The sequence below is a fragment of the Lagopus leucura genome, unplaced genomic scaffold (assembly GCF_019238085.1).
Source record: "Lagopus leucura isolate 7727_CA_CO unplaced genomic scaffold, USGS_WTPT01 Super-Scaffold_100057, whole genome shotgun sequence".
Taxonomy (NCBI): Eukaryota; Metazoa; Chordata; class Aves; order Galliformes; family Phasianidae; genus Lagopus; species Lagopus leucura.
The window spans coordinates 105,354-121,325 of record NW_024962303.1 but is presented as its reverse complement, the minus strand read 5'-3'; the positions used below and the strand labels follow the sequence as shown (position 1 = coordinate 121,325).

At 59.4% G+C, this 15,972-nt stretch overlaps 3 protein-coding genes across 4 annotated transcripts in view; all 3 read left to right on the top strand.

Annotated features, from left to right (window-relative positions):
• Positions 1-3,107, top strand: part of LOC122188257 — a 3,631-nt gene extending 524 nt beyond the window's left edge. For both annotated transcript variants that reach the window (XM_042886418.1, XM_042886417.1), the window contains exons 2-3: positions 197-2,511; positions 2,725-3,107. In XM_042886418.1, the coding sequence (XP_042742352.1) occupies positions 356-1,360 (1,005 nt within the window). In that variant the 5' untranslated portion in view covers positions 197-355 and the 3' untranslated portion in view covers positions 1,361-2,511; positions 2,725-3,107. The remainder of the gene's footprint in view (positions 1-196; positions 2,512-2,724) is intronic.
• Positions 3,108-5,017: 1,910 nt separating this feature from the next.
• FAAH2 (fatty acid amide hydrolase 2) lies at positions 5,018-9,946 on the top strand. The gene is made up of 11 exons (XM_042886481.1): positions 5,018-5,225; positions 5,347-5,429; positions 5,524-5,654; positions 5,739-5,948; positions 6,073-6,192; positions 6,906-7,041; positions 7,502-7,619; positions 7,847-7,966; positions 8,249-8,360; positions 8,545-8,739; positions 9,156-9,946. The coding sequence occupies exons 1-11, from the start codon at positions 5,028-5,030 to the stop codon at positions 9,329-9,331; spliced, it is 1,599 nt and encodes a 532-aa protein (XP_042742415.1). The 5' UTR covers positions 5,018-5,027; the 3' UTR covers positions 9,332-9,946.
• A 209-nt stretch (positions 9,947-10,155) lies between these two features.
• LOC122188306 lies at positions 10,156-14,372 on the top strand. The gene is made up of 8 exons (XM_042886482.1): positions 10,156-10,260; positions 10,879-11,023; positions 11,167-11,287; positions 11,900-12,075; positions 12,261-12,439; positions 12,739-12,892; positions 13,023-13,147; positions 13,623-14,372. Exons 2-8 carry the CDS (start codon positions 10,969-10,971, stop codon positions 14,250-14,252), a joined length of 1,440 nt encoding a protein of 479 aa, XP_042742416.1. The 5' UTR covers positions 10,156-10,260; positions 10,879-10,968; the 3' UTR covers positions 14,253-14,372.
• Positions 14,373-15,972: the final 1,600 nt, after the last annotated feature.

Here is a 15,972-nt window from a genome sequence, read left to right as displayed (position 1 = left end):
GGGAAGGGAAGGGAAGGGAAGGGAAGGGAAGGGAAGGGAAGGGAAGGGAAGGGAAGGGAAGGCGCAGTTCCTTTAAATCCCTGCGCAACTTCTGCAACAAACCAAGTGCTGATGGAACCTCTCAGCAAACCTGAGAGCTGGACATCAGGGCCTGAAATGATTCCCCAGAAGAATGGTTGGGATCTCTGCCCTTCAGGTTCCGTCAAACCAAGCAGGAATGTCCCAAACTGGGGGTCCCTGAGCCACTCCGTGGTTTGGAAGCACAAGGCAGCATCTACATGAGCATCCCCGTGCCAGTGGCTTTCCCATGCAGACCTGAGGAGGAAGGCTCTCAGAAAGGACCATCTTGTGCACCATGTGGGGTGAATGCAAAGAGGAACACCGAAGAGATCTCCATCCCAAGGACAGAGCAAGTCCTGGGGACATGGAGTACACCCTCAGGACAAGGTCCTTATTCTTGGGAAGCAATAACATCCTTGGAAAGGGAAAGCTAAGGACAGAACATCTCCATGGGGATGGCTGGATCGCCTTGGGCTTAGCAGCACCCCATCCCAGCCCTATTGCTGTGCCACCCCCTGCCTTGACTAGCGCCCGGGGTTGTGCAGCAGGACTGATAGAGTCAGACAGAGGCAGCTGGGACACCAACAGACGAGTCTTCACCTCACTGGGTCAGCACCCGGCCGGGCGAGACGTACTGTGCCGAGAGTGGAAAATTCCTGTTGCCTCGCTGGGCGCTGCCTGCAGCCCCAGCACACAGCTGCGTCCCACAGGACTTGGCATGCCCTGCAGTGTTTATCAACACCGTTGCGCAAGGGCCGTGGCACGCAGCTTGGCAGGGCCATGGGGCTGCTTGGGCAACCAGCTCTGCCGAAAGCCAGCACACTCTTGGGAAAGTCCCCCCGCCTGCAAGGGCGGCCAGGCACACCTGCGTGTCCGATGGCACGATGTCACCAATGTGAAGGCCATAGGGACCTGGAGGCCACCAGGTTTTCGGCATCCCAAATTCAAGGCAGTGAGCCCTGAGGTTTGCTGCGGAGCTCTTCTCCTCCCTTGCAAACAGGCTGGGTTGGTCCCTCTTACAAGGCACACAAAGATCACCAGTTCAGCACTGGTCCCACTGGCTTGTTGCAGCCTCGCTGTGCTGTTGAGATGCTCCATCTCGTGTGACCCTCAAAAACATGAGACAGGGTCATTCCTTGAGGCACTGTTCAACTGTGGGATCCACAGCACAGATCCCAGCTCACGTGCCCATGGATGCCCCCATCTGAGACCTATCCTCATCACACATTGGTGTCCTGAGGTCCCCAGCAGCTTCTCAACACCTTTCCACGGCTCTGGATTCACCTGCAGGGCTATATAAGACCTCAGAGTTCTGGTGCCCCTTGCCCAGGGTGTGCAGCTCCCTTCTCAGCGGGGAGCATGGACACGGTGGCAGCACATCAGGATGATGCGCCAGGAGGCTGCTGAGGAGGAACAACGCCAGGAATGCTATTCTGCACTGCCAGAGACACGCTGGAGCCCAGGTACCAGCTGTTTTTGGAGCCCCCAGCTGCACCCCAAAGCCCTGCTAAAGTGGGAAGGTTTGTGGGGTGGGTGCCAAAGCCTAGCCCCCCCCCCCCCCAGAGTGGCCAGCAGTAACCCTGGGACATCAAGGGCTTGCAGCAGGGCTGAGGGCGTAGAGACCAAGGTAGGGGCTGCCCACCATGAAGGGTGGCAGAAGAATCCTAAATTTAGGGTCCCCCTGACCCTTCCCCAGGCCCGCCGGCAGCTGGAGGCTCAGCACAGAGCAGGCTTTGCGTGAGCCAGCCAAGATGTTCATCGGAGCAGAGGCATGCATAAACATTTTGCTTAATAAAGGACTCTGGGCGAACACAGTGTACTCTGGCTCCGTGCAGTGGGAACAGCTGTGGCCCTGCGGGGCCAGCGCAGGGATGTCGAGGTGCGGTGGCAGAGCGACCTCGTATGGCAACAGCACAGTCAGCGGGCACCGCGAGCCACGGGACACCGCACAGCATCCCAACCCCGCACCCATCTGGCACCTCAGCCCGATTTTGGGATGCGCATCGGGATGCTCTGAGAACTGCTAGCAGAGGTTGAGCCAAGGATGTGGCACGTGAAGCAAATCTCGCTTTCCATCACTTGTGGCTTGCTGCAAATCTGATTTCCAAGAACGAAAGCAGCTCGGTGCACACTGCTTTTCTGCGAACGCAGCTCCTCCTGGGGGCGATGGGCTGAGTGCAGCCCGTGCTCCCTCACATGGGGTCTTCGGGGGGAAAAGTTCCACTCCGTAGCTCTGGATATGCGCTCAGTTCGGGTGCGGGGATCTGGAGCAATTGCAGGGGATTCCTCCCTTCACTCCACGTGCTGCACCGCGGTTATTCAACAGGCACGGAGCACAGCGGGCAGCCGGGCTCCTGGAGAGCCGACAAGGAGACACGACGGAAACGCAGGGCACAGCATCGCTCAGCGGCGGTGAGGCTAACGGCAGGCACCAAGGGACCTGCAAACTTGGTGGGTTTGTATTTCTTTTAACGGGAAATAAAGCGTCCGAGGTGCTGTGCTTCAGTCCCTTCTCTCTTCCCCCACCTCTGCACTGTTCTATATAAAGTGTTTCCCCTCATTTTATGGATAAATATTAAGCGACTCAGTTTGCAAAGGGAAGAATGACTCTGCTGGACTTCTTTCAATTCCCTGAAAGCTTTTTTTTCTCTTTTTCTGCACCAGGGAACAGACCAGCACAGCCTCTCTGCTTCCCACCATCCGCCCGCAGCTCCTTGGCCACTCGGTGTTACCACACCACACACACAACCAGCAGAACCACTCCACCTTTCCTCTCTCGTGCTGATTGAAGCCGTTGCTAATGACAAAACGTCTGGGGATAACGACAGGCACAAGCACCAGGGAAGTGAGAACCTGAATCATGCTTTTCTTCCACCTCGCTGGGCGACGCGCAGGGATGTGGGAGCTCCGCTGTGTGTTTCCAAGCTCCTTGCTCTTTGCTGCTTGATTTTTAATCAGACTGCAATTAACCAGCTTCTCAGTGTGCGTCTGGGGCACCAGTTGCCTGTTGGTTAATTTTACTCGTTGAAATACAGCCTTCATTTTGATCTGAGACCTCCCGGTGCGTTATTTCTAAAGCATCTTCTATCTCATTCCTCCGTTTTTCATGGAAATGGAGCTCCTCTGGAATGCCGTGAATTATGGTAGCTGCTCTCATGGCTTAGCTCCCAGAAGGCTCAGAAGCAGCTCGAGCTGCCACCCAGGGCAGCGCTGGCACACGGTGTGATTGGCGCTGAGTGCACCGGTGTGCATTGCACAGCTGCTCTGATGAAGACGAAGATGAAGGGAGACACATTGCACAGAGAAGGATGCTGCCTGGGGGAGGTCTCTGCTATGATGGCAAAGGGAGCAGGGATCTCAAGAAGAAGTCAGCTTGCTCATACTTCTCTCTGCCAACACTTGGGCAGGACTGGAGGGGGAAACAAGGGCAAACCTGAAGTAAAAAGTTGCCAAGAGCGGCACTGGGCTGGAGATCAGGAGGGATGCTCTGTCTGTGTCTCCTTCCACAGGACAGACCTCACTGCTCTGGCGTGGGCAGAAGCCTGGGGGCCATTGGCCTTACCCAGGCTTGGCTTACCAGCTCGGCTCTGGGGAGCTCTCCCCACTGCCAGCTCCTGCTGTGGCAACACGTAGCTGCCAGCAGATTGCACAGCCCAAGTTTTAACATGCCCTGGCTCACCGTTTCCTCCAAGCAGGTAACTCTGGTGCTGCACATGATGCAGGCAGGAGAAACACCCTTCTAACCTTGCCCTGTCGTAATCTGAGGGTGTGTGGGCGCTTCGATACTGCAGGGGAAAGTGCAAAGGCCACCTGAGGGCTGAGATAAGGCATCTACACAGCGATCCCAGCCACAGCAGGCAACAGCCAGCAGGCACCCTGCTTTGTGCTGGTGGGACAGAGCTGGGAAAGGCAGAAAAAGGGTCAAAAACAGAGAGCTGCTTAATTAAATCAGCAGGGGACAGGTGTTCCCCTGCCCTGGGAGGGACTGCTTTGCTTTTTCGCAGGAAAAGCAATCTGTTTGATAACAGCCGGTCTAAAAATATCTCTGTGTTATTATTATGGCTTTGTTTTCTCTCTCAGCTCGGGCTCTGATGGGGCAGAGGTCACCCAGCATCCTCATAAGCAGTGCGTGCTGTGGGCTGGTGCTGTAAACGCCGACATAACAGCCATAAAAGGTTTTCCTCGGAAGAGTTTATCATCGAGGTGGGGGGAAGGAGCTGCAATATCACAGAATCACAGAACGGACCGGGCTGGAAGGGACCTCAAGGATCACGAAGCCCCAACCCCCTGCTGCATGCAGAGCCACCAACCTCCACATTTCACAGCAGCCCAGGCTGCCCAGGGCCCCATCCGACCTGGCCTTGAACACCTCCAGGGATGGACGGGGCATCACAGCCTCTCTGGGCAGCTGTTCCAGCACCTCACCGCTCTCATAGGAAAGAACTTCCCCCTGACATCCAACCTCCATCTGCCCTCCCTCAATTTCCCCTTGTCGTGCTGTCATACCCCCTTTCCAAGAGTTGATTCCCCTCCCTTTAGGTTCTGCAGGCTGCACTGAGGCCACCCCGCAGCCTTCTTTTCTCCATGCAGCAGGGGCGCTGCTTCAACACCCTGTTTCAGACACCACGGTTGTTTGGTTTTGTTTGCTAACTCCCAGCACCCAGGAGCTGAAAAACCCCTGCTTTGCTCAGGGGGCGCTGAGGCCTTGCCCTGCTGCCCTGAGCTGGGGGTGCCCCAGGATACGGGTGGGCCCCGAGCGGTTGGGAGACACCCGGCTCAAGGCTGTGGATGGGCACGAAGGCGATCCACCCTGAGAGCGCGCCACGCACTCCGCCATGTTACCACCACCACCCGTCACCGAGGCAACGCCCCCCCCAACATGGCGTCGGCACCGCGCCTCGCTGACGTCACTTCCGCCGGCATCCAAGCCCCGCCCCCTCCCGCGCGGGGGGCGCGTCCGAGGAGCGATGGCGCTGTCGCGCGTGGAGCGGTTCGTGGTGCTGCTGCTGCGCCTCGTGTCCCGCGCCTGCCTGGCGCTGCTGGGATTGCTGCCCGCGCCGTCACGCACCGCCAGCCCCGCGCCAGGGCGCGCCGTCCCGCCGCCCCGCAGCGAGCTGCTCCTGCTACCTGCCCGGGAGTTGGCGCGCCGCTTGCGGCTCCGGCAGGGGCGGGGGGGGGGGGGGGGGGGGGGATGTCCGGGTTATGCGTGCTGTTGGGGTCCCGTGTGGCGGTAGGAGCCCCGCACGGCCCCCCGCCGACCGTCCCGCACCCCGTCGTTGCTCGCAGGTGAAGTGCATCGAGGTGGTGGAGGAGTACGTGGAGAGGATCAGGGAGGTGAATCCGCTGATCAATGCCGTCGTCAAGGACAGGTAGGGCTCTGAGCACTCGGTGCTGGGAGTGCAAACGGCCCCGGGAACTCGTGGGGAAGCCTCTCCCCGTGCTGCTCTTGCTGGTTTGTCACAGGTTTGAGGAGGCCCTGCAGGAAGCACGCCAGGTGGACCAGCTCCTGGCAGAGGGCCGCACTGATGACAGCCTGGAGAAGTACCCCTTCCTAGGGGTTCCCTTCACCGTTAAGGAGGCTTTCTCCTTGCACGGTGGGTTTGCATCTGCTCCTTTTGCAGCGAGCTCGTGGCTGTTGCAAGGAGCCCAGCAGGGCAGTGACCCCATCCTCTTTGCAGGGATGCCCAACACATCCGGCCTGGTGAAACGCCGCTGTGTCATTGCTGCCACGGATGCCGTCGTGGTGGGGCGGATGAAGCAGGCGGGCGCCATCCCACTGGGGGTGACCAACTGCAGCGAGCTGTGCATGTGGTTTGAATCCAGCAACAAGGTGTACGGGTGCACCAACAACCCCTACGACCTGCAGCACATCGCGGGCGGCAGCTCAGGTGCGAGCAAAATCCCTTTGCTCTGTTTCTCAGCCATTGCAAACGTGTGGGTGCGAGGGGAATGTCTGCCGTGGGGTGCTGTGCTCTGTAAGCCACTGTCTTTGCTCTGTTTTCTGCCCTGCAGGTGGGGAGGGCAGCGCTCTTGCAGCCGCCTGCTCCGTGATAGGAGTGGGCTCCGACATTGGAGGCAGCATCCGGATGCCGGCGTTCTTCAATGGTGTCTTTGGCCACAAACCTACGACAGGTGACGCATGGAGGAGGAGAGTTGCGAGAGAACAAGCAGCTTCTTGCACGGGGCAGACTTGCTGTATGAGCAGAGTAATGGGAAACCGCCTGATGGCAGAGCCTCAAGTGCAGGGGAGGTGGGAGGTGCCCCAGCCTCGGCGTGGGATGTGTTCCCAGGGCAGGGCTGCGCTGCGTGGGTATTTTCCTGGCAGCAGGGATGCAATGCACATTTGGCTGGGGTTAGGGGTGCTCGGCCCTGCCAGCCAGCTGCTTGCCCTCCTTGTTGCATGTTGGTGTGGGCTGCAAATACCCTGGTGAGCACTGCTGCAAGCACCTCCAAAATCCAGGGTACCGTTGTTGTCCTGAGGGCACCATTTGAAACACTGCAGTGTCATTGCAAAAGGCTGGAGGAGCATTGCAAGCACCCCCAGGAGCACCACTGCAAATGCTTGCAGTGGCATTGCAAACCCCAAAACACCGTTGCAAACCCAGGGGCACCATTGTAAATCCCCAGAGTGGCCCTGGGGACATCACCACAAACAATTGGAGCAGCATTGCAAACCCCAGGGCACCTTTACAAGACCCGGGGGCAGCTCTGCAGGCCTGTTGCATGCAACCCCTGAGCTGCAGCGTGGCAGCAGGAGACCACAATCTCACACTTCTTGCTCTGTCTTGCAGCAGTAGCACTGGGTCGTGGCATGCAGTGACCGACCCCTCTCCCCCTGCTTGCAGGAGTGGTCCCCAATGATGGGCAGTTCCCCATTGCGCAGGGGGTGCGGAGAAGCTTCCTGTGCACCGGGCCCATGTGCCGCTACGCTGAGGACCTGGAGCCGATGCTGCGGGTCATGGCTGGCCCTGAGGTGCACAAGTAGGTTGCTGGCAGTGCTTCCAGCTGCACTTCCCGTTTGGAACCGGCTGTCCTTTTGTTTTCTGCTTGCTTTTTTCCTGTTGTCGCATCATGTTTTTCCATTCCGACCACCGTTTGGTCACCACGCAGCTGAGCGGTGCTCAGTGTGCATGCATGGGCCAGCAGGAGCTGAGTGCAGGCGGGGCAGGACCTGCTGCTTGCTGCAGTGCAGCTGCCTCAGCATTTCATTTCTCCTGCTGCAATGCAGAGCTGCAGTGCTGTCCTTAGCTGTGGTGTCCCCGCAGGGTGCATTGCAAATGATGAGGCATTGCAGCAGGGCTGCATTTGCAGAGCTACGGTGGGAAAAGTGGGGTGAGTGGGTGGATGGGGAATGGGCAGCACCATCATGTCCTCAGGGCATTTCCATGCCTGTGAGCAGCTCCAGAGCACGGAGTTGCAAGGTGCCCCGTTCCCTTTGCAGGCTGAAGCTGGATGAAAATGTGTCACTGGAGAAAATTAAGTTCTTCTGCATGGACCACGATGGCGGCTCCATGTTTGTGTACCCAGTGGAAAAAGAGATCCTGCAAGCCCAGAAGAAGGTAGGAAGGAAAATGTGCAAGGACAACTTTCTGCATTGCAGCAGGAGCACAGCACCCTTGCAAGCAGCACTTATAACTGTGTCCAAAGCATTAGGTGCAGTTTCTGTTGTAACAGGAGGTGCAGAGTGCTCTCTGGCCCACTGACCTCCCCCCAGCCCCGATCTCCGTGGGTTTCAGCTGTGTGTTGTGTCCTGATAGATGCACACCCCTCCTTCTGTCCCCACCAGGTGGTGGAGCACCTGGAGAGCGATCTAGGGGTGCAGGTGCAGCGGGTATCCATCCACAAGATGAAGTACTCCTTCCAGATCTGGTCAGCCATGATGTCCTCGCAGGACAGCGACGGGACGGTGGGTGACACGTAGGGGCACGGGGGGACACTGCAGTATTTTTTTACCTCCTTGCAAAGCCACACAGGTGCCAACTCCCTGCTGTGCATCTCAGGGCACGCTGCAAAGCGGGATCTGTGTGCAATAGCATCCCAGCACTGCTGGGTTGGCAGCACTGGGTTAGCAGCATTGCATCACCTCCCCAAGCATCACCTGCTGCTTTGCAGCTGGAAGAAGCTGCAGTGCCTGCAAAGGGAAATGCATGCAGGGCTGCTGCTGCAGGAGGTGTGCGTGTGGTTGCAGGAGGCACAGTGCTTCACGGAGCTGCTGGGGGACCACGGGAAGCCGGTGTGGCCGCTGTGGGAGCTGCTGAAGTGGCTGGTGGGGATGTCCTCACACACGCTGCCGGCCATCGGTAAGCATGGGGAGCCCTGCAGTTAACGAGGAGCTCTCATTAGCGGCGCTGCGCTGCTGATTAATGAGTGCTGAGAGTGTTCTGCTCCGTCCTTCAAACTGTAGGCACCAAAGCGGTGCCTATAGGTGCTGTAGGGCACTGTGCCTGGTGTAACCCACAGCCCTGTTCTGCTCTCACCCTGCAGCCCTGGGGCTGACAGAGAAGGTGATGAAACTCAGCCCTAGCCTCAACGCCAAGCTGGTCAGCATGGGGAAGAGCCTGCAGGCCGAGATGGAGACGCTGCTGGGCCCGGATGGTGTGCTGCTCTATCCACCCCACCCCACCGTGGCCCCTCGGCACCACTACCCCATCTGCATGCCCTTCAACTTTGCCTACACAGGTGAGTAGCTCTACATGGGGGTATCTGTCCCCAACAACAGCTTAGCAGAGGGGTCCTCTGCTAAGGACATGTGGAAGTGGGCATTTATTTCCATGTGCCCTTGTCCAGAGGGATGAAGTGTGCTCTGGCAGCTGCTCCATGTCTTGGGATACAGCTTGGAGCTCCCTATGTGGTTCTGCTGCATCTGGAGCTCCTCCATACCAGCACTGTGCTGTTATGCTGTCTGGCTTTGGGGTCATGTGGGGATGGTGCATACAGCTGGGATTCCCCATCCCTGGAGGTGCTTTGGGCCAGCTGGATTGGAGCCTGAGCTGCTGGCTGGGCTTTAAACTCCCTTCCAACCCAAGCTCGGAAGCCAGCAGCTCGGCTTGGGGTAGGGGAGGGGGATCTCTGATGCCACCTCTCCTTTCTTCCAGCCATCTTCAACGTCCTGGGGCTGCCCGTCACGCAGTGCCCGTTGGGGCTGAGCAGTGAGGGATTGCCGCTGGGCATCCAGTTGGTGGCAGCCTCCTACAACGACCGCCTGACGCTGGCAGTGGCCCGCTACCTGGAGGAGGCGTTTGGAGGATGGGTACCGCCCGGCAAAGCTTAGCACAGCCTCCGGGAGGCGGGGACGGAGGTGGCCGCGTCGCGAAAGGCGAGGGCAGGTGCCGACGTCCCGTAGCATCGTCATGCTGCGTCCTGCCCACGTCCATCCCGACACCCAAGGAAGTGCCCAGCTCTGTGATTCCTGCTGCTTTGAAGACGTGAGGGGGAGGAGGAGGCTGGCCGGAGCCGTGGCTGCTGCAGAGCTGGGTGTCTCCAGCTTCTCTCGTCTCTCTGTGCCTCTGGTTTGGGTGCCTCAGTGGTGCCCAGATCTATTCAGGGGTGTTCCCAGCCTTGCGAGCAAAGCAGGGGGTGCTGGAGGTGATGTCGGAAGTGGAAACGTGCAGAAGGGACGAGCGTTTGCTCCCGTGAGCCTTTGACAGCACCATAGAGCTCTTGGAATGCTCTTTTCCCTGTGCTGGGATGGCTGAAACATCCCCTGCCGCATCCCTGTGGGGTCACCCGGTCCGATCGGTGTCCTGGGCACCGCCTGCCTCACTGTCATCCTCCCCAGGAGTGACACACGTGGCCATTTGGGCTGATGGCCATGTCTGTCTGGGGTTGGGGTGGCAATAAGCGTGAGCTGTTCTCAGTGAGGATGCCATTAAAATCCATCCGTCCAGTGGCTGTGTGTCCTCGTGACAGCGTCGTGCCCGAGGAGCCCAGCCGGGGCTGCTCACCTCGCAGGGGACTGGAGGAGCACCGTGCTGTGCGCTGCGCACCCAACGCCGCTCAGAGGCGATGTGCTGGGGAGCAGAGGGCACTGCTGAGCTGGCAGCGAGGTGAGCCGGGCAATGAGGAAGAAAAAGAGAAGAAACCTGACCCGGGGGAGGAATTAAAAAAAAAAAAAACAACCACAACACCGAAGCACATCAGCTCAGCACCGTCACAGGACGCATCCGGGCACAGTCGGGGCGGGCACGGAGCGCACTGGAGGTGGGCCGTGCCTGCGGGCGGGCGGCCCGGGGGGAGGGGGAAAGGTTGAGCGGGGAGCGATATGGGGTGAGGGGGTTGGAGGGGTTGAAGGGGTTGAGGCTCGCACCCCTTTCCCCCCCCCCTCCCCCCACGCTGTGATTGCGGGTAGGGTGGAGCGGCGGCACGGGGTGGCAAAAGGGGTTGGGGAACAACGGGGAGAACGGAGCTGCCGCTGTACGCGGTGGGTCAGAGCGCGGTTGTAGGGAGAAGCCATCCCGTCGGGTTCGGGTGCTGCTCGGCTCGATGGGGTGCGGGGCTTTGGGGTGGTTGGGGAGCCCCGTTTCACCGACGGGACGCTCGTCCCATGGTGTCCGGTCCCAGCAGGGCGGCACTGAGATGCCACCACTTCCTGAGACGCACCCGCATCGGGTGGCACTGCCCAGCACCGGGCGGGCACAGCCGGGCGGCCGCAGCACGGCTCCCGTGGCAGCCGCGTGTCCCTTTGTCACCGCAGCCCCGTGGGGATTTGTCCCCACCTCACTGCAGTGCACACTCCGAGCTCGCAGCTTCCGTGGGGAAGGCACAGCGCTGCGGCTTTGGGGACAAATAACGCCGTTGGGTTTTATTTCGTGCACTCAGGTTTTGGCCGCCCATGGTGGTCGCTGGTGGCCCAAGTGCTCGGGCACGCCGAGGGACCCAGCGCGGCCATGTAGAGCAGATGGGGACGGGATGAGCCCTGCGCTGCGCCTGCTGCTGTCCCTGGCCAGCTGCGCCCTGCTGCGAGGTGAGCCCAAAAAGTGCCGGGGAGGGCGGGTGGTTGGGCAAAGCCTTGCGATAGGCGCAGCGTGGCCAAGGAGGGAAGGGGCGTGCTGCTGATGGGGTGCTGCCAGGGGGAGCAAACAGCCTGACGTCCTTCTGCTCCCCCAGGTACACCGCTGCCCCCCCGGGGGGTGCGGCTGTGGGCTCAGAACTTCCACGTGCAGCTGCGGTGGGAGCCCGACCCGCAGGCACCGAACGGGACCGCGTACCAGGTGGAGTGGAGGAAGAGGTAGGTGGAGCCCGGGGATTGCTTCCCTGCAGCGAACATCCCATAATAACGCAGTGGCAGGGTCTGCTCAGGAGGGGCCCTCCTGGGTTCTGACCTCCTTCAAGGATGGAGGCGCCTCTTTCCCTCTGCTGTTGGTCGCCCCATTCCCTCTGTTGGTCCCTGTTGGTAAAATCAAGAAAAAGGGATTTAGGTTTCTTTTGGGTTTAGGCTTGCTGGTTTTTTTTTTTTCCCCTTATGCTTAAATGGAAATTCTTCAATCCATTCAATCCATCTTCATTTCAAATCACGCTTTCTGCCCTTCCACTGGGCATCACCAAGAAGATCATTGCTCCTCTCCATGTGGATTGGGTCCCTCTGCTCCAAGCCTTCTGGGGCTGAGCCTTCCCAGCCCTCAGCCCCATCCCACAGATGCCCCAACTATCAGAAGCTCTCCCCTACAAGCTCATCTTCTTGGACCTTCTCTGGGCTCTCCAGCACACGATAAGCCATTGCTGCTGCACAGGCGGTGCTTGGTTCCCCCCCCAGCCCCACACCTCACTCCCCAACCCCAGCTGGCCAGGCACAGTAGATGGGTGATGGGTTTTCCTATCCTGTCATTGTTTCCATGGGCAGAACCTCCCGCTGGACCAGGGCAGACACCTGTGGGGGGAACAGCACCGGTTCATCCTGGGTGTGTGAGCTGCGTTGTGAGGACATCCATGGTATCTACTGGGCGAGGGTGAGAGCAGTGCAGGATGGCGAGCCGTCCCCGTGGGTCAGTTCCAACGAGCTGCTGCCATACAGAGACAGTAAGGAGCCTTCATCTGCATTCCTGCTGCTCTTGGGGGGTCCTACAAGAGGTGGGAGAAGCATCATTCCCAGAGAATGATCGTTCCTGAAGAGCTAAGACCCCCATCTCCTTCTTTAAGACACCCACCTCATGCTGTGAAGGGCTTCGTGCCGCCTCCTCTTTATTTTTTCCCTCTCCCTACAGCAACTGTGGGCCCCCCCACCTTATCCTGGCAGCTCCAGGGCCACAACCTCAGCATTAAACTCAGTGCACCGCTCACCCCGTACCAGAGCAGGCATGGATCCTACAAACCGCTCAGCAGAGTGCTGCGGAAGCTGCGGTACCACCTGCGTCTGTACCATGGGGATGTGCTCCAGCAGGAGGTGTGTGGTGGGGCAGGGGGTCCAGGGGAGGGGGCACAGGGGTGCTCTGAAGCCCGTATCCCGTTGTGTTTGGTTGATAGCATGAGGGCTTGGAATTGGTGGTACCCACAGGGTTGTCCCACATGTGGATAAGAGGATAGGAGATAGGGGTGGTTTGCATCCCAAAGATGGGTCTTCTGGCCTGGGGACCCCTTCCTTCTTCCAGATTGTGTGCATCATAAAAAATGAATGGTTATGGGATGAAAGCATCCCTTTGCCATTGTGTAACAGTCACTGGGACCTTGGCCTTCTGCTTGCAGGTGCCCTGCAGGTGGACCACCAGGAAAGCATCGTGTACCTTCAGGTTCTTGATGCCCAGCACGCAGTACTGCATCCACACGGTGGCAGTGGGCATAGCCCCACAGCGGAGCCTGGAGGCTGAGCAGTGCCTGGTGACACCAGCAGGTCCTGCAGGTGAAAGTTCAGTGTCACTGAGGACACATGGCAGGATGTGGGTCACACAGCCCACGTGGACCCCTCAGGTTGGGGCTGGACCCAGCTAGTGGGATGCCATTATTGGGGCTGACGGGGACTTTCCCTGCAGCCTTCCCCTGGGTGCTCCTGGCTGCGATGGTTGCTGCCCTCCCACTGCTGAGTGTGCCTGCTGTCTGCCTGACCTGTGTGTACATCTTCCCGAAGTCCTCTGAAATGCACCTCCCAAAAATGCTGGTGAGCGACCACCTTGCACGCAGGGCTCTTGGGGCCTGCAGCCCCGTGCATGCCATGCTGCTTTTGGCTTTGCTGCGAGGGGTGCAGCCCCACCAGGGTGCCGTGGTTCTGCTGGAGCAGGGAATGTGAGCTCTATCCTTGGAGCAGCACCAGGGCGAAGCTGACCTGAAGTGTTCTCAGCTGTGTATCCCTGTTCCCTACGGCAGTGAGCAGGGACAGCCCGGCTCCCCACATCCCACTGCCCCCTGCATTCCCATATCCCAGTGCTCAGGGCGACCTGGCAGGCTAAGCAGTTCCCCATGCAGCACAGGGGGGGGCATCCAGCTGGTCAGCCTACCCTGCTGGTATCAGTGCTAAGGATTGGCTTCTGCACTGGGTTTGCTTGTGCGTGAAGGGGTTGCCCGACACCAGCACCCAGCAGCGCTGTGGTTGTAGCACACCAGCGCTGATCGCTTTGCTGTCTGCTTCCCTCCAGGCTCTGCTGCCCAGCAGCGCTGCGGTGCCCACCCTGGAGCTGCAGGAGGATGCACCAGCCCCACTGCTGCCAGCCCCCAGCGAGCACCCAGCACCCGCAGCCCCACTGCTGCTGGGGGGGTGGTGTTTCCAGGAGAGGAGCGGTTACTGCCCCAATGGGTTTGGGATGGAGTGGCACGAGGGTAGGACTGCACCCAGCTCCCAGCCAAGCTCCTGGGCACCAGCACTGGAGGAGGACGAGGATGAAAGCGACAGGGATGCTGCGGCGGTGTCTCCAGCCAGCAGCGTGATGGATGGGAACTATGGGACATCAGAGACGTGGCTCTCCCCGCACCTCCAGCTTTATTCCACAGCTCTTGGAGCGGGCAGCAACCTTCTTCCTGCCCTGAACACCATCAGCTTCAGCCCTGGTGAGCTGCAGGAGGACGCAGCTGGGTCCTGGGTACCACTCAGCTCTGTGAGGTTACCAGAGACCGAGCTGGGGGTGGATGACAGCAGCACGCAGCAACGGGGCTGTCCCTGCATGCTGCCCAGCTGGCACACAGGCACACCTCACGAGGAGGAGGCAGCAGCACCCCCAGAGCATCGCTTTGCCTTGCTGGGGGCTCCTGAAGCAGAGTGCAAGGAGTGAGAGCCACCACCCAACCCCCACATCTTTATTTATCCCCCTGTGGCTGTAGATGTGTGCATGAATAGGGCACGGCCTGATGCAGATCTGTACCTGTGCACACACAGACATCTCTTGGTTAGAGATTTTTTGGTGGTTTTTTTTTTTTTTCCAATTTGTCAGGACTGTGCAGTTATTATTACTTTTTTAATAATACTAATTTATTGCTGCAAGCTCTTTGCTGTGCCTGGAACCTCTGTGCCACAGGGCACTGCTGCAGCAAGAGGGTTCTCCATCCGTCCCTTTGTGCTTCGTGGCCCCGCTGTGCCGCCCACCCCGGAGGGGGGGTGAAGCAGCAGAAGAGCGTGAAACAGGAAAGGTGAGAGTGGAAAAAGACGAAGCTTTGTGACATTTTGGCAGCTCGGCTCGGCGAGGTTTTGGTTTTGCATCGGCTGGGAGGTGTGAGGCATCGCGGAGCGCGGCGATGTTCGGGTGGTGGCGGTTTGAGCTTCTGACGATGCTGCTTCAAAGCAATGAGGAGAATGCAGCTGGCAACGGCTCCGTGTGAGAAACAGCCCGGCGGGGGATAGCAGAGGGTGTTTGTATCGCTCAGTGTCAGAGAGCTGAGCTCCATCCAGAGAGCGGAGAGCGGGGGCAGGGTTCTGTGGGGAGCAGCAGTCCTTGAGAGCAGCCCTGCAGAGAAGGACCTGGGGGTCCTGGTGGGTGAAAAACTGAACAAGAGCCAGCAGTGTGCACTGCAGCTCAGAAAGCAAACAGGATCCTGGGCTCCATTGGAAGAAGGGCGGCCAGCAGGGGCACGGAGGTGATCGTCCCCCTCTGCTCTGCTCTTTTGAGGCCCCATCTGCAGCACTGAGTTCAGGTCTGGAGCCCCCAGTACAGGAACGACAGGGAGCTGTTGGAGAGGGTCCAGAGAAGCCACAGAGATGATCGGGGGGCTGCAGCACCTCCACTGCGAAGACGGGCTGAGGGAGCTGGGCTTGTTCAGCATGGAGAAAAGAAAGCTGCGGGGTGACCTCAGTGCAGCCTGCAGTGCCTAAAGGGAGCCTGCAGACAGGAGGGGAATCAACTCTTGGAAAGGGGAGATGACAGCAGGACAAGGGGAAATTGAGGGAGGGCAGATGGAGGTTGGATGTCAGGGGGAAGTTCTTTCCTATGAGAGCGGTGAGGTGCTGGAACAGCTGCCCAGAGAGGCTGTGATGCCCCGTCCATCCCTGGAGGTGTTCAAGGCCAGGTTGGATGGGGCCCTGGGCAGCCTGGGCTGGTGTTAAACGTGAAGGTTGGTGGCCCTGCATGCAGCAGGGGGTTGGGGCTTCGTGATCCTTGAGGTCCCTTCCAGCCCGGGCCGTTCTGTGATTTCCCATCCCACGTGCTGGGCTGGCAGTGCCCTCCTCTGGGCACGCCTGGCAAGTGCCGGCAGTCGGGAGGAGGCAGCAGAAGGTCAGCATGCCTTTGGGATCCGCACCTGGCATCTGATGGATGGAAACGGGATCGAGGTGGCTCTGGCAGGAGGACGGTGCTCCTCGACCCCATCCCACCCACATCTCGCTGCAGACCGCAGTGTTGATGTCTCAAGGCGCCTTCAGGTTGCTCTGTTTGCATTACTTACAGGCCTGGATGCGTGGATCCATGAGCTTTGTTTCAGTGTTGCTCCCAGCCCCACCAGAAGTGGGGTCCATCTCCGCAGCACTGCTCCCACCTACCCCAAAAGCAATGGGACAAGCTC